The 23,802-nt window shown below is 42.1% G+C and overlaps 1 protein-coding gene across 1 annotated transcript in view; it reads right to left on the reverse strand.

The window, feature by feature from the left end:
* LOC124289027 overlaps nucleotides 1-22,253 on the reverse strand; it is an 87,755-nt gene extending 65,502 nt beyond the window's left edge. Inside the window, exon 1 of the mRNA XM_046725624.1 lies at nucleotides 21,693-22,253. Coding sequence (XP_046581580.1) covers nucleotides 21,693-21,706 — 14 coding nt within the window. The 5' untranslated portion in view covers nucleotides 21,707-22,253. The remainder of the gene's footprint in view (nucleotides 1-21,692) is intronic.
* Between the last annotated feature and the right edge of the window lie 1,549 nt (nucleotides 22,254-23,802).

The following is a 23,802-nucleotide window of genomic DNA, read 5'->3' on the forward strand; positions in this document are numbered from 1 at the left end:
CTCAACAGCACAAGACAAATCAAATTAAAGGGCGAACGGATGATTTTCTAAGCAAACAAAATCAATATAGCAGAAGTCATTCTAGAATACTTCTATTTTTCATCCAGAGATGCTGTATGAAGATGCGTCAAGTCTCACACAACACATGTATTCACCTTCTTATAATTTTCAGTTTTTGTACAAAATATATGCAATACCCAAATCAAACATACATTGTTGTATATAAACCCACCAGCACAATAGGTCTTACGCCCATCCGTCCGCAAACCTCTTGTCACAAAATGTGTAAAGGTGAGCTACAGAGCCCCTTAAACAGATTACATTATATGCTGCCCCTTGTGTATTCGCTCTGTGATGTTGTAACCGGACCGGGCGGGACCTAGTGGGCAGCGTTGGTACTCCACACCTCCCCACCAACACGACGTGAGATATAAGCCCGTCACAGCGTATAGGCGTTAGCCAATCCTTTATACATAGCCTACGTTTGTATAGTGTGACACCACTCGGTTAACAATCGGAGGCCGAACGCCGGATTAATCGTTATTTAAACCACGGCCAATTATGGGTCGTATTTCACATCTATCATATGGTAATAAAAACGAAAGCACTTCAAAACACAACATTCTCCTCAAAAATTTACGAGACTGTCAGTGTAGGTGTACAACAATGCACTCCGACCGAACCCCCGAGCTACGGCCATGAGTAAAGGTTTGTCTCGAGGCTTATCATCATATTCGTTTTAGTGTGTTCATATTGGAAATAGGGGACGGATTGACAGAGGTATCTGATCTTGGCCTGTTTGTCGTAGCGTGCTGTTATATTGTTACCAGTCAAGAGCCATAAGGGTCATGTTAACACCTATTTCTCCAACCCACAATACCGTGACTGACCCTATAGACCTGATTAATGACTTCAGCACAGACCGTACGCTCCAGTTTAGCTGCGGGTCCCGGGGTCCGATGCAACAATGATAAGTAATTTACGTGTATTTCCGGTAATCGTTTCGGTACAAGAGTTCCTCATACCAAACGAAAACGACTCGGAATCAGCATCAGCTATATTATCATGACAAAAGCTGTCCAACATTTCTCACATTCTGACACAAGCGATATTACCGGAGGGCAAACGCTAATCGACCAAATCAGCTTGTCTACATCAGGAGGTAAAAGGGCGAATTTCTTTTAGATTTGAACTTATGTATGTTTGCTGAGTTATCTTCACATGGATAATACAAAATGGTTCTTGTTCATAAAGGAAAAAAACCCAACATAATTCAATAGAATTATCAACAAATAATTAGGTTTATTTTATTTTTAAATGTGGAGGAGGTTCAGTCCACTCATTCCGTGTACCTGACTGTTTGATTCAGGAAGGTTATATCAGACATTGAATATAAGTCGTTCACGTCAAAGGATACCCACTCGAAGACATGTCGAGATAAATCCAGCTGAATAGGGGTGAAAGTGACAAATCATTAGGGATATTAAAACAGCGAGTGAATTCAGTAGCGACACTTGTGCAGGAACACCAGGGAGCGGGCAACTCGTCCCCATCGGGGGATCGGATCCCAGGTCTGTGACGTCACAAACGGGCGCGCAACCACTGGCCTTATCCACTGCCTTAGATTGTGCAGTATCGTTATATTTTAGATAAAAGTAACTTCACAAGTTTAGTTGTGAGCTGGGGGGCTATGTCGAGAAAGCAAGATAGTCGAGATACCAGGCTCAACCTCCTGAATCCCTTTGAAGTCCGCTGCAATAGCCACAGGCTTAAATCAACACCGAATTACCGGTCTTCGGTTCCTCGGGAGCATCATCTGTCTTAGACACTTACTTGCATCTCTAGACTGTTTCTAAACTCAAAGGCAGCTGACACAAACTTCTCTACACCCAACTTATCATTGTCTACTTCCTATCCACCACCTGACCAACTTATAAACATTCACAAAGCCAGATGCAAGATGTAATGGGATACTTTATGATTGTATCGGTGGAACATCCCAAAGGCACTTCACAAATCCTTAAAACCTTTTGGAGCGTAGATGGTTTCTGTTTGATATCCCAGTTTACGATACTAACATTCCATCATTCCCCATGGTTTAGAAGCTTTACATAAACATTATATGAGGTCTTATGTGTCGCGTATATATGTTCCAATATCTTCCACAGCTGTGATCAATGTCGCCAAATGTCTGCTTCACGAGTCAATGAGTAAAAAATGATGATAACCTCAAGCTGGATGTCTGAACCGTCATAATCTTCCTCTTCTAAAGCATAGGAGCAGCCTGTGGAAGTCGTATTGAGCTGTAACTATTGGCGACACGAAGGATGCGAAATCAACAGGTTCACATATAAAAAGGGTGCTGACGTGAACGTTGTGGAGGCGGCTGTCAGACTCCCACCCTCTGGGGATTATTTTGATTTCTAGAAACACGCCTGTCTCTGAAAAATACCACCAGGAATGTTGTGCTCGAGTTACACACCTCGGCACTACTTTCTCCTAATCTTCCTTACATTGTGAGATCTACAGAGCTAACGTTACACCTTGGGTCGACGGATGCCTTCTGTGGGACGTGTGTGGGTAGTCAGTTATATAAAGGCTATCACTGGTGTTGGCAGACTGGCGGAGACACACCTAAGTGAGTGAGAAGCGTTATTGTTGCTCTCAACAGCACTAGTGGTAGCATTGTTCCTGTGCCAGGCCTGGAGAGAGACAGGTTGGGGTCGACTAGGGACCTCGAGGCGAGTCTGGACAGGCACTTGTATATAGGGGCTAGAATTGCTATGGGTTGGTACTTAATGGGTTCTTTTTCAAATTGTGCTACACTTTTCATGTGCAAGAAGCGGTTAGAATTCGACTAGAATACCTTATTGCCCCTGTGTTTCCCCCTGGACATGATCGATTACGTTCACGTGGTTGCATTACTACTTGAATCTGTCGGGGATCACGCTATGAAGTACTTCCTTACCATGGCTGACAGTTTCTACCCGCTGCTGTCCGTGCCAGACACAGTCCAGGCGGCATGACATACCTGAATGTTCCATGATGCAACAACTCATCTACCCGCTGATTGGAACTAAAACAAACACCTTTATTACCTCGGGGAAGAGCAGCGCGATCGATTCCTTGCAGGCTGACAATCTCAACACCATACACCATAATTACTCCACACGCCACGGTACGCTACAGTTGGGATATTACGTGTGGATGCTGCCGTCACGACTTTCGGCGCCGTCGGCTATACGTCATCATCAACGATGCAGACCTACACACCACTACTGCCAACTTATAGACGCCAGGCATGACACGCGACTTCATCAACGCTACAAACATGCTCATCGCCCTGCTCTGTTGCTGCAGAGGGATGCATCTGTATGAAATACTCGGGTGATGAGTCCCATTAATATACCTGTGATAGAGACAGTGTCACCTGGGGTTCGTGTCGGTATCACAGCGTTACGCCTGGCGCTACCTATCTGTTTGTTGTTTTGTTTTGGCAACACAGTTAACTCTATACGATTTAATCACGGTTGTTACCGTGTCCTACCAATACACCGTGTCTTTTACCTGTCAGTATCAAAGGTATCGCCTGCACCCCCGCGTGTACTCCTCACACCGCGTTGCTATTCCTGCTAGGCTCCATATCAGGGGAGGCTTCCAGACAACATAACATATCAAAACCAAATATTGACACTGTGTTTGCACTAGTCTATTCCTGCTGTCTATTCCCGTCTGCTTTCTTTTAATAGAATACCAGTAAACTTAGCAGAGCCTCCTCACCCCCACCCCTACCCCCGGCCTCCAACCCCAACACCCACTTCTTCCCATGCTGTACATCGCTGCCGTAGCTCTACAAGGTTATGGCTGCTGATTTGCTGGAAGACTTGGAGACAATGGTGTACGCGCTTTTTCTCAGTGTTATAACATTATTGTGGGCTTCGTTTATAAACAGTTACGCAAATTGTTCGTTTCTTAAGCATACTAGAAAGATACGATCCTGAGTTCGATTCCCGGTTCGACCTATGATGCAAGGTTTGTCAGTACCAGATACGTGACGGGTGTTTCATCATGATCATCAGCATCAACGTCCTTGAACATGAAACCGACACCTCGTCATATCACAGACATACTGTACACAGCGCCGCCAAACAAACACACGTATATTACAACAGATCCCGTTATGTATGAATCACGTCGGATAACATTCTAGCGCTAAACAGGCAGTCTGGTAGTACTCTCCCCAAGGAGTTGAGAATATTAACAGATTGCATACTGGGGAAATTGTAACAGAGGCTGACAATTGCCGTGTTATTAGGGCTTATAACTGTACTTCTTATTATAACTACAACTACACCACTGCAACAACTACTATAGCAACTACTACATCTACTACTACAGGGGGGGGGGGGGTACATACACGGACGACATATAGAGGATAGATCCACAGGGTATCTCCACGTGATGCTGAAGTCTTACCTAATCGGAAGGATCACTTAGTGAACCTTTTGTAAACCAATAACCCCGAGGCGTTGAGGGAATGCTAGCCCACGCTGTATCAGTTTGGATAGGAGTCATTACCTATGTAACACAAGGATGTGATGTCTGGACTAGTTGCTGAATCAGCATTTTCAGCACGTCACTTAAACCAGCTTCAGTTGGGTTGGGTTTCATCAGAAAATGTTTGTCTGTTGTTTGTTGTCGCAGTGAACAATATTCAACAGACATAACAATATGTTGACAGTCTGGAAATAATCGAGTCAGGACCAAACAATAATGTCGTGGACTTAATGAGAATCGATCTTCGTCATTTCTGATACGATGACCTGCACGTCAAGGAGACTGACCATCCGATCCCGTTAGTCGCCCTGGACGACACGACTGGTTCGGTGAAGACCAAGGTTAACACGGTTAGATGAGATGTCAATATACTCTAACATTAAAGCATACTGGAGTATTCTGTTCCGTCGCGTCCTTGTTATTGTGTATAATACAGCTGAACATCAGGGTGGTAACATTTACCACGGTTACATACAGACAGTAATACTGGCCGTGTCGCGCTGTCTGTGGCAGCTGTCTGTGGGTTAAACGTCTAACATTATTGGGAAAGGTTCACACTTCATAAGGTATATGCACAACGTGTTGGTGTCGGGTTCCCACACAAAGACAAACACAGAACGAAAAACCAACCTGAACCCTACAAGTGTTTTCTCTATTCATCATTACCACATACAAAACAACAGTCAAATCTGACACCAATTTGTGACAAGAATGTCGCACACCACTGTGTAAAATCCCACTAGGGTGGCATACTTGTGGAGGGATGGTCCATCCATTGTATATACATTTTGTATATAGTTCACGAATCACGACCAGAGGACGATTCCACACGTACTGGCTACTGATTATTGCCCTGACGCGTTCTGGCTACTGATTATTGCCCTGACACGTACTGGACAATTATTACTGCCCTGACATGTACTGGTCACTGATTGTTGCCCTTACATGTACTGGCCACTGAGTTTGCCCTGACACGTACTGGACAATGGTTATTGCCCTGACACGTACTGAAAGGGATTGTTGCCCTGACACGTACTGGACAGTGAGTTTTGCCTGACACGTACTGGCGTTTGATTATTGCCCTGACACGTACTGAACAATGATTATTGCCCTGACACGTACTGACAATGACTATTGCCCTGAAACGTAGTGGACAATGATTATTGCCCTGACACGTACTGAACAATGATTATTCCCCTGACACGTACTAAACAATGATTATTGCCCTGACACGTAATGGCCACTGTTTATTACAAAACTGTTTTGTTGCCACAGCTTTTTTCTGTCTTGATGAAACATTCTTAAGCTAAAGTAATTGCATTTCCACGATCCATGCATTCAAGATATTACATTACAATATATTATGTGCCTAGAAGCTACTCTTAAATAACGCAAAGCCATATCAGTGGCCTGTGCTATCAGCTGCCAAACTAGAGTTTCATCACAACACCTTTCAGCTTTTATGTTACATTAGATCCTTCTGAAATGATATATTGTTCCATCTTTGTGTTCTCACATACGCGTGTGTAGCACGGCTGGCAGGGGGAACTCTGAACATCCAGAGAGGAGACGGCAACAAGTGCTGGATACATTAGACGTTTTCGACATTTTGGTTAGGTCGTGTGTATTCCTACAGTATACAGTGTACATGCATCTATACTGCTAGGTAACAGCATCCACATGACTGACACTAGGTACATCGACACAGGAGTCACCCAGTGCTTTCAGAACATCACATACCGTCTTCATATCACCATACGCCATAGCGTACGTCTCACTAATGCATTACAGTAGCTACATGTACTCCCAGACACTCCCTAGTGCCCTTCCTAGTTTAATGTCCTGCGTGGCCTCTATCCCGTCACCTCAATAACCCTTAACCCTTAACCTATGTCTTATAATGTAGCATGATGCAGAGTGGAGCATCCAAGGTTCTGTCTCCGACCAACATTTTATTACCTCATTGAACCTCCTTCAATGGCTTATTTGCATGTTCCGACCTCACCCTGACCGACGTGCGTTGGCCGGGGTCCTGGAGCTGTGACAGGCAATACATGGAATGGTAACACCAGATGACTGCCCGAGCACGTTCATTGCTGCGACAGATAACATCCAGGGAAAGTTTGCTGACACTACATAGAGTAGCACGCTTTGATTACACATTTAAAGCCTTACATGAGGAAGTGACCAGTTTTTCGGTGACTCAATTAGGAGCCAGTTAACACACAACATCGGAGGTGGTTGGGAAGCCCTGACAAACAGGACGCTGGAAACGTGAGAAGGGGACACGTAATGTGTAGACTTCGGCAATAAATCGCGCTTTGAAAAAACTCACTTAAAGCAGCACGAAGCGGCGTGTTTAGCACATGTTTGGCATTAGACGTCTTCCGCTAGACAGGAGCTGCTAATTGCCCTGATTTGGACAACCACGTCTGGCTTTGTTTGTTCTAATGCAAGAAAGAATAAAACGTACTGAGTTTACTGGAGATCATTCAGCTGAGAACTTTGAAAATTATTATTCACAGAAATCTGTTGATGTTTTTACTTCAGTATTACATTATTAGTGACCTACACAACAGTTTTAACAGCAGCGATGTGAGTCTGGAGCGATGTGAGTCTTGAGCATCGGAGTCTTGAGCTAGTCTTTAAAATATATACAGGTTGGTTACAGACACGGCATCTGCTATATTATTACAGTAAATAGGCTGGTTACAGACACGTCATCTGGTGTATTATTACAGTAAATAGGTTGGTTACAGACACGTCATCTGCTATATTATTACAGTCAATAAGCTGGTTACAGACACGTCATCTGGTATGTTATTACAGTAAATATATACAGGTTGGTTACAGACACGTCATCTGGTGTATTATTACAGTAAATATATACAGGTTGGTTACAGACACGTCATCTGTATATTATTACAGTAAATAGGCTGGTTACAGACACGTCATCTGGTGTATTATTACAGTAAATATATACAGGTTGGTTACAGACACGTCATCTGGTGTATTATTACAGTAAATATATACAGGTTGGTTACAGACACGTCATCTGGTGTATTATTACAGTAAATATATACAGGTTGGTTACAGACACGTCACCTGATATATTATTACAGTAAACTAATCATGTCTGAGTCTATAGAAATCGACAAATTACTTACACTTTGATGAAATAATTTACCAGACACTGCATGTGGCGATCTAATGATACGTTAACAGAAAGCGGAACAGAGATAAATAACAGTTATAAGCAGTGATATGTATGTACTAAGATACTTGTTCTTCTATCAGAATACCAGCTTAAAATACGATTAAAGTATCAAAATGGGGCGAAAATAAAGAATATATCACAATTTTTTCAAGTGAAAACAGTTACATCCTAACACCAACCCCAAGATCACCTGTCTCCAGCATTAGAGATAACTTCAGTTCCTTGCATAACTTCCATTCCCCGATATACTTTACGTGGCAAGTAATATATAACGACATTGGAACAACCTCTTACTGGAAATGTATAAGATAACATTAAATCGATAAAATTTCCATCAGCCTCAAAATTCTTTGACGTCATATCACGATTTGCAACGAATATACTTTCATCTTCAACTATATTGTAATCGTGAGGCAGTGATATTGTGTTGGGAAGTTGCGACCCTAGTGGGATAAACTAGAAGCAAAACCTTGAATACATGCAATTTCAAACACTTCAGTACTTCATATAGAAGAGTTACTTTATAGGGTGTTCTGACAGTACCCCGATAACCACATACCAAGGATGCGAGTCAAACAAACCGGTCATCATTGATTAAGTCTGAGGTAACAAAAACAAACCCGGAACTATTGTCGATCAGTTCAAATACGGTTACCAAAGTAGACAATTCGACAGTACATGTAAATGACACGCTTTCCTAAATAGATCTTCTACGTAGATGAAAGTATCTTTGACGTTGATGATAGCATTTTCGACGTAACTATAAGTATCATTACATAAATATATGAGTATCATCTTCGTAGATTGGAATCACTTCTTGGCTGACGAAAACAAAAGTATCTCCCACGTACACGTATCATCTGCTTTAAGACTGTGGCACTATTGCACTTCCATAGTTCATAGATAACAACACGCTAATTGTTATCTATGAATAAAACACAACAGCAGCATAAACAGATAACACAATTTTATTTCAACGGTAAATCGTCATGCCCAGTGATGTTTTATCGCAAATTTCACATTTTAATGACCAATACTGTTAACATTGAGTATTAAAACATAAATCTGTAGTTGAATCTAATCGTTAATTTCTGGCATATAAACAAATACACAAGCACTATATACCCGAGAAACGACAGGCTAGCACAGTAAGAAGGTTCCTCAAGGGTGGCCTTGCGTGAACCAGTCTGCCAACTGATGTTGAAAGACTAGGCGCTGTCTCGCCATCGTAGCGTAGATTTATGCTATATATTTACGATCGTATTTCATTGTGCGGAAGAATACATTTGAAAAGTGATCCAGAAATAGACCTCATTACCTACTTCACGTTTGCTTAGTCATCTCTATTTTAACTGTTTCGTTTTTACGCGTGTTTTTCGTTTAAGCGCCTGCTAAAGCTATCTTTATCTTGGTGGAACATACCGTACCTCTTCCCTGCGTGGGAGGACCCGCGTTATGTTTATAGCTGGAGCTCAATCAACCTGTCTGTACCGGCGCTCAGCAGCTGCGGCAGTTGTCAGTGCTCCTGGCGAACATGTACATAGCAATGCTAGCACTTACAACGTACAGTTGTTGTAGCACTAGTGTTGTAACGACTCGAGTTGTGAACACCTGGTGTCATTATATTCATAGTGACGTCGATCACAGTGATATGTCCAAATACCCAGAGTTATGTGATGTACTGTTTTAAACACCTGGTGTTCTTTTATATTACCTGGGGTGTCCGTGAAAGTCTATAATACAGGTGTTTTCCCAGGTTATAAAATATCTGGTGTCATCATGGTGTCAGATTCGAGCTAAAACTAAGGTATGTAACACCGGGTATCATAACATTTCACAGTTGCTGGATGCTATAATGGTAGGTGTTTAATAATTATCATGAACATACTTTATAACCTCCAGTTGTCGTCAGCCTTATAAATGTTACGACTGTTTGAATGATTTTAATGGATGTTTAAAGGGGCGTATCTTCAGGAGTTGTGTGACTTCATGCAAGCTGTGATTCGTGTTATTCACACACCACCATGAATATACCCCAGTGGGGATTCTGGGACAGAATAGGTTCCCAGCAACCTGTGATGGTCATATGGGCTGTCCAGAATGGATCGGATGGACAGACCAGTTGACGTTTTTGATAGCATACCCCAATCATGGGATCATTGTCAACACAATCATGTGATTATCTGCTCCAGATTGGACTAAAGCATAATGTCGCGTTAAACAACAACCAATACTGTACCGTCCAGAAAACAGCACTGACTATGCTCTATTCATGACATTTGTGAGAAGAGATCCGGATTTCAATGATATATGAAGTGCACCACGAAAACCGAATTCCATGACCAAACGACATGACGTTTTTGTCTTACGTCTGTCAATACCACCAGAGCTGCCAGTTAAACGACATTCAACGTTATCCGGTTGAACTGGAACACACCGTCGTTCTCAGTCTCATTAAGATACAATTAAGATGACATTCTTACCCTGGATTGCTTGTTTCTATCTTCGTCTTTGATAAGTGAGAGCACACGATCGTGTTTCTAAGTGTGGGTGGTTAACCTTATGAACACAAGAATACTAGATTCATACAAAGCACTTGCGGATATTTTATCATGACTATGATCATACATATTGCAGTATCAACATTTTGACAAATAATCTACTGTTACTTCACAAATAATAATCTGGCAGTTACATGTGACCACATTCAATTTTGTTGATGAATAAAAATTAATTCCATTGTGTATTTAATCTGTCTTTGAAATCCAGCAGACAAGATGTAATGTTGGTAACGTTTGCCCATCAACCATGTGCTAAATGCTGATTACTGGACACACAAGTAGGCCACTGGTTACCGCTTGCCTTGATGAGCTAGGTCCAGTTGATGAGCTAGGTCCAGCCCCGAATCACGTATATCCCGACCTCAGCAGGCTTTAGTAAGCAGCAGAACTCGCCAGTTGTATATATCACTGGCGTCTGGCGGCGGCGGCTCTATTGATCTTCCTTCCTCAAGTCGCATCACATTGTCTGATGCGTGATGCTGAATCATAGCGTATGTCTGGAAGTCAGTAGGCTCAAGTATATATATATAGGTATCTGTAGTTGCACAAAGCAAACTTTGCTGTGGATACAAATACAAGAATTAATTGCTTCGTTTTGTAGCGGTTATATATTATCGGAACTTATCGCTTTAGTAATGCATCCCCAACCATCCAGCTGTTACTGTTTCCAGAGATCATATAATAATAGATGGTCTCTGTTGTTACTGATGTGCTGCCGTCTCCGACCTAGTCACAGTCTGCGACTGGTCCCCCAGGACGAACAGCCAGACTCAGTCTCCCAGTACGGCTGGAGTTATGAGAGTTGATTGATAAGTTCTGAGCCTCACACTGAAGGATTGCGTAATCATAAACTATAAGAGACATTACATGATATCTTGTAGACAGATTCACAAAAAGGTGTCGGTGTCAGAAGTCAGTAAAAATAAGTAGGTGTTGGTAACATTTGGAAACTGGACAATCTTGTGGCAGGTGCAAAACAAAAACATGGTATTTTGTCAACGATAACCGAACCTCCAATGCCTAAGCATTCCACTATGTCGGAAGTTCTTGCAACCACTTGGATGGAGCTTGGATTAACCACTTTCAGCATGACTTCAAACAACAGACGAAACAGGAGGAGCCTTTAGCATCACCCCGAATAATAAGGACAAAGCCGCGCTATCAGTCAGGACAAAAACAGAACATATATTGTTGCACTTATGAGGTAATTACAGCTTGAACATAACACGTGGGAATTTAAGAAAAGGTTTGCCCTTCCATCTGAACATTGCACCAGCTCACAAATCGGTCATTCACGTGGCTACTTTCCGCGGGTGTGGCTTTGACGTCATTCACCGCCAACCATATTCTTCTGATCTGACTCCGTCAGACTTCTATCTGTTCCATAGCATGAACATAGCAGGAACCGAATCCAATTTGGATTCGAACAATGACGTCAAAGAAAATGTTGTGAAGCTTTCTACGAGACTAGGATAATATCCGTGAAACATCGTTGGCAAAGCACATCAATGTGACGAAGGGATTACGTTGTAAAATATATCATTTTAATGTTACGTACGTCCCTTGGTTAACGTAGACGATTACGTCGATATTGGCAGGCTCATGACATGCCCCTAAATGGTAGATAGGCCCCAAGGTACTTTCTTTTATACGTCTGTTCATGTAAAGTTCATGTCGCCGGTGAAATGTAATATAACGACACAGTTAGACGCGACGTGTACATCGATTCCACGAGTGGTGACGTTAGTACCTGACCGTGTGTGTTGCCTTTACTGTGGGCGTCAGAACTACTCCCACTTACATTACAACACTGCTCCGGGGTCAAGGACGAGTGTGTGGACACTGGAATCACTTGTCATAAAGAACAAAGCATGACTAACATGTTGAAACCACTGTATAATTGCTTCATTGAGAATTGTTCTCAAATATCCCATCGGGAACTCCGACCGAGAGTCGCGATACTGTGCCAAGTCTCAGATTGTCTTCTACCTCTGTTCGCCCCTCAACGTGCTGTCTACACCTGGCTGGTTCTGACATCCAATCCCTTAAGTCGTCTATCTGCCACGGGTCCACACAGCGTGTGTGGGTGACTCAATATGTGATGCTGAGATAGTCGGCCTGATGGGATGTTGTCGTGCTAAGTTGCTGCTGGGTATATTGCACTTTAATTTCTTAACACTTATGTGTAGCTATGCGCACCAAATGATATGCACCCCCCTTTATATCTGTGAATCATTTCAGCTTAAAATCTGGTATATCTGCCGGTAAATATCGGTTTTCAGTACCCTTGTTCGTGAAACAATGAGGTCTTATTTAGATATATTTTTCTAAAAGTATATCTCATCTGTACATCAATTGCCAGTGAATCCAAGGCATTTTATTGTCCAAGCAATTCCTTGGGTTAATGTTCCCATAAACCGAACAAAATAGACCACACCCACTACCGGATTTAGTGGAATTAGAGTAGACGGGGTTGGTGGGTGGTGCTTGTGGGTGGGGATTTGTGTGCTGAACGACGTGTCTGCTGTTGTATGGTATCTTCAGGGGTTTTGTTGGTTTAAATTTAATTAGTAGTCTGTTATGTTATTGTTGCTGACTTGTTTATGGATACGAGTTGACTTCGATATATTTACAGAGTTTGCATACCGGGTTGTACGTTTATAGCTCCGTAAACGTAGACAGTTTTCAGGTTTTCCAAAACACATGTAAATAGTATGGTGTTCTTTAAGATTTCACCCACCCAAAGATATGCCGACCATAAACCGAGCCAGGTGTAGTTGTCTTAAGGAATAAAGATGTCCATACTCTAGTCTAGGCAAGGCGAGTGAATGAGTTGGGTGTGGACATAGTTGTATCACAGCGTGTTAACTTGCTTTATTTGCATAGAGATGCGTGGGCACATCCAAACTGTTTTTCACTTCGTTAAAAGCCTGCAGCTCGGGTATGGTGCCAGAAATACAGAATCCTCATCAGATGGAAATGTGTGTTGGGACGAAGGATCTCCGAACTGAGTGAGGCACATCTGTACTTCGAAGACGGGACCGGTGCCCACCTCCCGTCAGACTGACCAAGACTGTCCAGAATATCATACATACAGGCTTGTTACTTGTATTACCTAACCGCATCACACTAGAGTTCGTTTAACGGCGTTTCATGACTGCATGGTAGGGGAGGAAAGCTCGTTGTGCAGGTCTGTAGTGAAACCCACCATCACGAACATTTGGCTGATAAACCCAGAAGACAATAATCAGACGTAGTGGACCCCGATCATGTTTCTTGCACGCTCATTGGATGCAACTCCGCACATTAGATTACAGCGCTGTGGACGGCTGTGCCACCCGTGGCCCCTCTCAGGTTCGATGCCATCCTAATCACCTGTAATACCGTCGTCATCTGAAGGTCGAGTGCACACCACGTCAAGGGTGACGACCACCTGGCGGTAAGCTATCACAGCGATGTCTAGTGTTTACTCTGCAGCAGCAGACACTACAATGGCTATATTACCCGCTACTACAGAATGGTGGACCGATCTAAATTGCTGCTACTTACATCAATAGATCATGCAGAGGGTGACATACATGGGATTCCTACATAACCGAAATATGTTCAGTCCATGCCAGTTAATGTTGGAATGTGTGAGACTGTCACCCCGAATGCCTAGCACAGTCCATTTACATAATCAACTTAGAACATGAATGCAAGTTATGTTATATGGTTCTATATCGTCAAATGGAGGCCGGTGTACAACGACATGCGTAACTAGCCTGGCATGGGGCGTCGGCCTCTTGACGGGCTGTACCTGTACCCTGTACACGGACTGCACGTGTTAGCGCATATGTGGTGTGAGGTGAGCGCACGTTAATGTGTGAACTTTGATTCAAAATACAGGCAACATTGTTCTGCAGATACACGTTTTCTACATGTTTATGTTTGAGCATGTGTGAAGAAACCGTCATGTTGTCGGCTCGGGAAACGGCCGAAGTAACGGGACTTGATTTGGTTTCATCTTGGCCTTCACAGTCAATACACGACAGAAGTAACGGGACTTGATTTGGTTTCATCTTGGCCTTCACAGTCAATACACGACAGAAGTAACGGGACTTGATTTGGTTTCATCTTGGCCTTCACAGTCAGTACACTACAGAAGTAACGGGACTTGATTTGGTTTCATCTTGGCCTTCACAGTCAGTACACGACAGAAGTAACGGGACTTGACTTGGTTTCATCTTGCCCTTCACAGTCAGTACAGGATGAAAGTAACGGGACTTGATTTGGTTTCATCTTGGCCTTCACAGTCAGTACACGACAGAAGTAACGGGACTTGATTTGGTTTCATCTTGCCCTTCACAGTCGGCATGGTGATAGTGTTAGACCCACTCTTGCGTCATGGATGATATTGTTAGAGCCAATTGGACGTCATGGGTAACAGTGTTAGAACCACTATGACGTCATGGATGATGGTGATAAAGCCGTTGTGACGTCATGGTGAAGTGTCAGAGATATCGGGACGTCATGGGTGATAGTGTTAGAGCCACTGGGACGTCACGGTGATAGTGCCAGAGCCACTCTGGCGCCATGGGTGACAGTGTTAGAGCCACTGTGACGTAACTAACGATATCAGAGAGTGTTTAAGTATATCGCTTTAGCATAGCTTTACTATCATCACAGATTCAGTACTGCACATGCAGTTATGGTTGACCAGCATCTAACTAGCCCCATATTGTGTATACTATCAAATTGAACGAACGATGTCTTAAAAAATGTCATCCATAGTTGAAGCCCCGATGTGGTCTGTAACGGACCAAAGTTCGACGTCTCTGCAGGTCGTCTCTGAACGAAACCATCATTCACCAACATACATATATGTTTGTAATGTCTCTTCAGTGAGTGAGTGAGTGAATGTCTACAACACTACTACGACATCATCCAAACTCAAAAACATGTCTCTCTATAGCCTCTCACCCATGTATCAATGAGTCTAGAGGGGATTCGAACCTGAGGCTCTGTCATTAGATGAGAATGTTTAACCATTAGCCACAGGACTGAGTGTTGTGTTTCTCAAGTCTATTACTTTCACGTTATTTTAAAGATGAAAGGCATGAACACAGACAACGTAGTGTTGAAGTAGGAGACAGTTGTTCATATGACTGTCAGTGTCAGGGAGTGTGCAGCACTCAACGTGCTGGTTCCTTTGTCTAGACGTCGAATAAGTAGGAAAACAGACTTTATGGTTTCATACAGTTCTTACCTACCAAACACAGTGTATGTTGTTGATATTTAAGGCTACTACAATTGGATATGACCTGAACGGCCTGACGAGTGGTTCGGGTCCTGCTAGTCAGTATCTGGGCTACGTGGTAGTGGGGACAGTGTCGGCGGCACCGCCGACGTCTATATCAATCACCCTATTGAACGAATCACCAACTGTATGTCAACTCCAAGTACGACACCACTTAAATACATGCAGGGATTACGATAAGTAGCGTGTTATGGACTGCATGGTCACGTGACTACAACCAGCATACGTAACATTCAGTGTTTGTTATCAGTTAATCTGCTGCAAGGTTTAGTCAAGGACGTGTGTATTGATTGGGTTTAGTAATATGCATGTCTGAGTTACACAGTGACGTGTGACAGAAATACTTGGTTTCCTTCATGTCAGGGCTATATATTGTCACATACAGTCACATGCCACACCGCTGTTGATCCATTTCCTGGTGACTATGCGATAATGATCTCTCATACAGTTACTATATCTACGATGTTGATCTCTCTTTACGGTTACTATACTTACGATGTTGATCTCTCTTTACGGTTACTATATCTACGATGTTGATCTCTCTTTACGGTTACTATACCTACGATGTTAATCTCTCTTTAGGTTACTATATCTACGATGTTGATCTCTCTTTACGGTTACTATACCTACGCTGTTGATCTCTTTTAACGGTTACTATATCTACGATGTTGATCTCTCTTTACGGTTACTATACCTACGATGTTGATCTCTCTTTACGGTTACTACGATGTTGATCTCTCTTTACGGTTACTATATCTACGATGTTGATCTCTCTTAACGGTTACTATATCTACGATGTTGATCTCTCTTTACGGTTACTATATCTACGATGTTGATCTCTTTACGGTTACTATATCTACGATGTTGATCTCTCTTAACGGTTACTATATCTACGATGTTTATCTAGTTATGGTTACTATATCTACGATGTTTATCTCTCTTTACGGTTACTATATCTACGATGTTGACCTCTGTTAACGGTTACTATACCTACGATGTTGACCTCTGTTAACGGTTACTATACCTACGATGTTGATCTCTCTTAACGGTTACTATATCTACGATGTTGATCTCTCTTTACGGTTACTATATCTACGATGTTGATCTCTCTTTACGGTTACTATACCTACGCTGTTGATCTCTGTTGATCTTTAACGGTTACTATATCTACGATGTTGATCTCTCTTTACGGTTACTATATCTACGATGTTGATCTCTTTACGGTTACTATATCTACGATGTTGATCTCTCTTTACGGTTACTATATCTACGATGTTGATCTCTCTTTACGGTTACTATATCTACGATGTTGATCTCTCTTTACGGTTACTATACCTACGATGTTGATCTCTCTTAACGGTTACTATATCTACGATGTTTATCTCTTTACGGTTACTATACCTACGATGTTGATCTCTGTTAACGGTTACTATACCTACGATGTTGATCTCTCTTTAACGGTTACTACGGTTACTATACCTACGATGTTGATCTCTCTTAACGGTTACTATACCTACGATGTTGATCTCTCTTAACGGTTACTATACCTACGCTGTTGATCTCTCTTTACGGTTACTATACCTACGATGTTGATCTCTCTTTACGGTTACTATATCTACGATGTTGATCTCTCTTTACGGTTACTATATCTACGATGTTGATCTCTCTTTACGGTTACTATACCTACGATGTTGATCTCTCTTTACGGTTACTATATCTACGATGTTGATCTCTCTTTACGGTTACTATACCTACGATGTTGATCTCTTTTTACGGTTACTATATCTACGATGTTGATCTCTCTTTACGGTTACTATACCTACGATGTTGATCTCTCTTTACGGTTACTATACCTACGATGTTGATGTCTCTTTACGGTTACTATATCTACGATGTTGATCTCTCTTTACGGTTACTATATCTACGATGTTGATCTCTCTTAACGGTTACTATATCTACGATGTTGATCTCTCTTTACGGTTACTATATCTACGATGTTGATCTCTCTTTACGGTTACTATATCTACGATGTTGATCTCTCTTTACGGTTACTATATCTACGATGTTGTTACTATACCTACGATCTCTTTACGGTTACTATACCTACGATGTTGATCTCTCTTTACGGTTACTATATCTACGATGTTGATCTCTTTCTCTTTACGGTTACTATACCTACGATGTTGATCTCTCTTTTACGGTTACTATACCTACGATGATCTCTTTGATCTCTCTTTACGGTTACTATATCTACGATGTTGATCTCTCTTTACGGTTACTATATATCTACGATGTTGATCTCTCTTTACGGTTACTATACCTACGATGTTGATCTCTCTCTTACGGTTACTATACCTACGATGTTGATCTCTTTAACGGTTACTATATCTACGATACTATATCTACGATCTCTCTTTGTTGATACCTCGATGTTTATCTCTTTACGGTTACTATACCTACGATGTTGATCATCTCTTTACGGTTACTATACCTACGATGTTGATCTCTTCTCACGGTTACTATACCTACGATGTTGATCTCTCTTAACGGTTACTATACCTACGATGTTGATCTCTCTTTACGGATCTCTTTGACGGTTACTATCTTACTATACCTACGATGTTGATCGATGTTCTCTTTACGGTTACTATATCTACGATGTTGATCTCTCTTTCTCTTTACGGTTACTATACCTACGATGTTGATCTCTCTTTACGGTTACTATATCTACGATGTTGATCTCTCTTTACGGTTACTATATCTACGATGTTGATCTCTTTTACGGTTACTATACCTACGATGTTGATCTCTACTATTCTACGGTTACTATATCTACGATGTTGATCTCTCTTTACGGTTACTATATCTACGATGTTGATCTCTTTACGGTTACTATACCTACGATGTTGATCTCTCTTTACGGTTACTATACCTACGATGTTGATCTCTCTTTCTCTTACCTACGGTTCTTACGATGTTTATCTCTCTTTACGGTTACTATACCTACGATGTTGATCTCTCTTATCTACGGTTACTATATACGATGTTTATCTCTCGATGTTACTTTGATCTACGATGTTGATCTCTCTTTACGGTTACTATACCTACGATGTTGATCTCTCTTTACGGTTACTATATCTACGATGTTGATCTCTCTTAACGGTTACTATATCTACGATGTTGATCTCTCTTAACGGTTACTATACCTACGATGTTGATCTCTCTTAACGGTTACTATATCTACGATGTTGATCTCTCTTATACGGTTACTATACCTACGATGTTGATCTCTCTTTACGGTTACTATATCTACGATGTTGATCTCTTTTTACGGTTACTATATCTACGATGTTGAACTCTCTTAACGGTTACTATACCTACGATGTTTATCTAGTTATGGTTACTATATCTACGATGTTGATCTCTCTTTACGGTTACTATATCTACGATGTTGACTATCTCTGTTAACGGTTACTATACCTACGATGTTGACCTCTGTTAACGGTTACTATACCTACGATGTTGACCTCTGTTAACGGTTACTATACCTACGATGTTTATCTCTCTTAACGGTTACTATATCTACGATGTTTACCTCTCTTAACGGTTACTATACCTACGATGTTGACCTCTGTTAACGGTTACTATATCTACGATGTTGACCTCTCTTAACGGTTACTATACCTACGATGTTGACCTCTCTTAACTGTTACTATCCCTACGATGTTGACCTCTGTTAACGGTTACTATACCTACGATGTTGACCTCTGTTAACGATGTTGTTACTATACCTACGATGTTGACGGTTACTCTCTTAACGGTTACTATACCTACAATGTTGATCTCTCTTTACGGTTACTATACCTACGATGTTGATCTCTCTTTACGGTTACTATACCTACGATGTTGATCTCTCTTTACGGTTACTGTAAAGGGCCCAGCAGGAATTGTACAGCTCAACTAGATGTACTGATATGTAAGAAGTGGGTTTGGTATGTTGTGGATTAAGAAGAATACCTTTATCAAACGTTATTCCTATTGTCGTGATGACATCCCAGGGATGCCTTGCTACAGTCTGCGTGGTGAGTGAACCTAACCCACGAGTGAATGAACTTCCCGTCATCACGTGATCACTGGCGAGATTCCACTTCTATTTGACGTTTTACTCTTTATCTGTGCGAGGCAGCAGGAGCCATGCTCTCTATGTTCAATACTGCCTGTTATATGCAACTGAAAACACTATCGATTATTGCCGGTCTGAATTTCAAGAGTTCTCTACAGGTTTTCCGAATCTAGTGACAACTCACTGAAGGTTGTAACAAGATCACAAGTACTGAGAAGACGTCGTTGTAGCTACTACAACTACAACCGTGTACAGCAACTGCAACGTTTACAATACCATGTACAAGTGTAAGTTGAAACATGTACAATGAATGCAATAGAGTACAGTTAACGAAGCGTACAGATATAGGAACTGCTTCACTGCTTAGTTTTAATAGTGAACTATAATAACCACATGTACTGTCTACCCAAAAACAACATGTAGAGACCGATGTTTGTTTTCAACAAGACTGCTGTTTGTGAAGAAGGTTATGCTGAGAACAACACGTTCACAGTTCAATAAATTCTCGTGCTTATGTTTAATGCAGAAATCCGGTTCATGTACATGAACAAACAGTGTGGTTTGGGCTAATCTCCGTGTACAACTGTCACTACACTCAACATTGTCGCACAACGGGGAACGAGGGCCTCGCAAAACATTGAGCAACGGGCTTTGATGACGGCTGTTTTTCACAGAGGCGAAGGAATCAAATTACATATTCAGTATTTACCCCACAGCTATGCACAGGCTAAAAATGTTTGGAATAGTGGTTGCACAATAAGCATAATCTTTCGAGAAGCCAATCTAGTCGGAGTCGTGCCTTCACTGAACACTTTGATATTCAGCGTCCTTCAGTGCCTCTCAGTGCGTGATTCACAATCCTTACGTGCTACGTTTTCAAGTCTGAATCGACTTTAATAAACGTGGGACTAGTCAAATGTGCCTGTCCTACTCTGCCGAAACTTAGCTCTGAGACTAAGAAGCCTTAAAAAGTAAAGCAAGTTCTTTTCTTCCACACCCAATGCATTGATAAGGATGTCCGTCATGAGTGGTCTGTACACGGAAGCTTATGTAACCTCGTGATGGTAAAACAATGAGGTGCTATATATCGCTGCATAGGAACTGTGACAGATGTGCTGACATATGAGGACAGATCTTCAGTTACACACTGGAACATCCATGCTCAATTTCCTCCTGCTAGGGTCTCAGCACTACGTCAGGTCACATAACACGTAGAATTCAGGAACACTTGCAAAACTACCCGACCCAAAGGATTTTCACTTAATTGTTGTATTTCCGATCAGAGAAACTTATCATTCAATTTGACCCAGGTTTTGCATAATTTCATTCACGAAGACTTGCTGACTGCCAAAGAGATGCATTCGCCCATTGTTTCACGTAAGAATTTGTTCCTCGGTTCTTGTCACGAATCTGTCGGTCCTCGAAGCTGTTCGGCAACAATTGGTTCCTTGGTCGTCAACCATCTCGGAGGGGTTATGAGATTATGAAGTTGGCATTTCCCGGGAATGTTTGAACAGACAAAGGTCATGGAGCATTTCTCATGTATGACTGTTTAAATTAATGGCAATACTTTGTCGAGAAAATATACCCAACATCCTAAAAGTTCTAATATGTAACATTTCCTATATTCTGGTTTCTGGTTAGAGGGACATGCAGTTGTTCGCTGATATTAATGAAACTGAAGAGGCAGTGACATAAAAGCAAACGCAAGAATAAATTTCTTTTGTGGCTCTACTTATTTGATACAGGCCACGCGAAGCAATAAACCTACGCCTTACAAGTACCTATAAATGATTTTCAAATGCCGTGCATTAACTTCCCTATACAATCCTGGCGTCGCTTTTCTCATGAGCTGCTAGCTTGCTGAAAAAAGAAATCGCATATAAGTAACACAGTCGAGTGATCACATATCAACTTATCACAATAATCATTTACCTTGATTTATCCATCTTGAAATCGGCTCCTTTGATCTCTCAATCACCTGTAGGAGAGCTCGTGGCTCTATAAGTCTCCAAAGATGCTAGCTGGCAATCATAGGTAAGCAGATCCCTATGTATCCGTATGCCGTGGAACTACGTTATCCTAAAGCCACTGGTATCGTCGACACACAATCATAGCGCCGGACGACTGGTAATCCACAGTGCTAACCCCACAGCGCAATCGCTTAGGGACATTCACTTGAATGATTTCACTCTTCTGCTTTTCCAGTGAGATACAACCGTGCAGAGTCGCGCTACGAGCTCGCGAGCCGGCAGATAGAGCTTCTCTCGAGCCGCCGTTCACAGCCACTACTTACAGTCAGCCCTCTCGGAACAATCGCCTTGTCCTCGATGTGCCCCCGACTGAGGTCTCTGACGAGCAGGAGACGTAACCCGCTATATTGTGGGATTGTAGACGAGGAGAGTCGGTATATCTCCGCTATACATACTGTATCGTTATACGGAGCTACTTCTCGCACTCACACGCGACCGGGAAATTAAATCCAACAAATTTTTACAGGGATTTCCAGCCTGGCCCGTGGCAAATTGAAGCTCAAGCCATATTTACAGATGCGAAGGCAGTGATGTGGCGGATATAAACTACTGAACAGGAAACTCCATGTCACTGAGATTATTGAAGAAAAGTGGAGGGTAAGGGTGGGAAACGCTACGATACTAACGGGGTGTTTGACTGAAAACGGTCGCCCATATGGTTGGAGGTATTAGCGGGTGACACGGGTGTCTTGACTGACGACACAGGTATGACTGGAAGCTCCGTCTGTGAGGGTCCCAGTGTATCTCCGGGCTGGCAGCAAGAGGCCTCTTCAAGGAGAGAGAGGGCCGTTGCACATAGTTATATATTTGTTTAAATCATCATGTGAAAGCGCCTCTCGATGAGACTTGAAATACCAAGATCCGATGTTATGAAAATGTACACTGTGTTAATATGAAAGGTCACCGGGCTTTGTAAATTGAACGAGAGTCTGTGCAAACGGTACCCAAGTGTAATCACCTGATACATACTCAAGTCAGTATGTGAAGTATGTAGAAGGCTGGGCTTTCCGTTAATGCACACTGAAACAAAAAACGATTATCCAGCGGAAATATTTGAAAGCGTCATCCAGCAATGGGTGGATATTCCAGAAGCCCACTGGAAGGGCATTTCACGTGCTCAAAATAGCCTCTGATCCCATGTAGATTTGCACCCGGGCACACAGCTTGTCCTGATGGGCACGATTAATTCACACAGTTACTGAAATAAGTGTGTACACGCGGAGGGAAACAGCGTGAAGTACAGATCTGTCTGACGTGGCGTTGTTTCGTACCCCAGCGGTGGGTTTCACATGTGGTGTCTGATCCAAATGTAAATATTTGAGTGAGTGTTGAAAACTCTCACATCCACAGATTATCAGCTGTTTGTGGATGTAACTCTATATATTGCCGACAGTAGTCGCTCTACCTGAGATATACTCCATGGCTGCAGCCGTCACTTAATACGCATCAGTCTCGCAATAATCAATAACTTTGAAATTGATCGACCTTCATTACACTTTGAAAATGCGACATAACCGTTTTCATACGAAATCTCTGCTAAGAGCATAGTCTATTGTACGATACCAAACATAACATAACGTGTGTTTATGAATCACTGTCAGTCAGTAATGGTACCACGGGTTCGATTCCCCCCATGGGTACAAGGTGTAAAGCCAGCTTCTGTTGTCGCTGTGCTATTGCTGGAATGTTGCTAGAAGAGGTAAGGTAGCATTCAGTCAACCTAAATCTAACTCGATCCGGGTCCGCAATGTTCTAATGCACAAACTAATACATCACTCGCACCTCTACAAGTTTTGCTCGTACACTAGTACATTTCTACTTTATTAGACTTCATGAACACGTTCAATGCGAGGTAAAGTGCAAGTAAACGCCTTTTTCAAGAACATCCGAATCCAGCGCCAGTGTGTTGTTCGCAGGGATAATTGCATCTACATGATGACTGTAAATCTGGAGAGAATGAGTGATGAGCGATACACTCCGGTCACCGCGCTACACAAGGCGCGATCCCTTGT

Source organism: Haliotis rubra, unplaced genomic scaffold (assembly GCF_003918875.1).
Source record: "Haliotis rubra isolate DU_JTF1 unplaced genomic scaffold, ASM391887v1 Scf43, whole genome shotgun sequence".
In the NCBI taxonomy this organism is placed as follows: Eukaryota; Metazoa; Mollusca; class Gastropoda; order Lepetellida; family Haliotidae; genus Haliotis; species Haliotis rubra.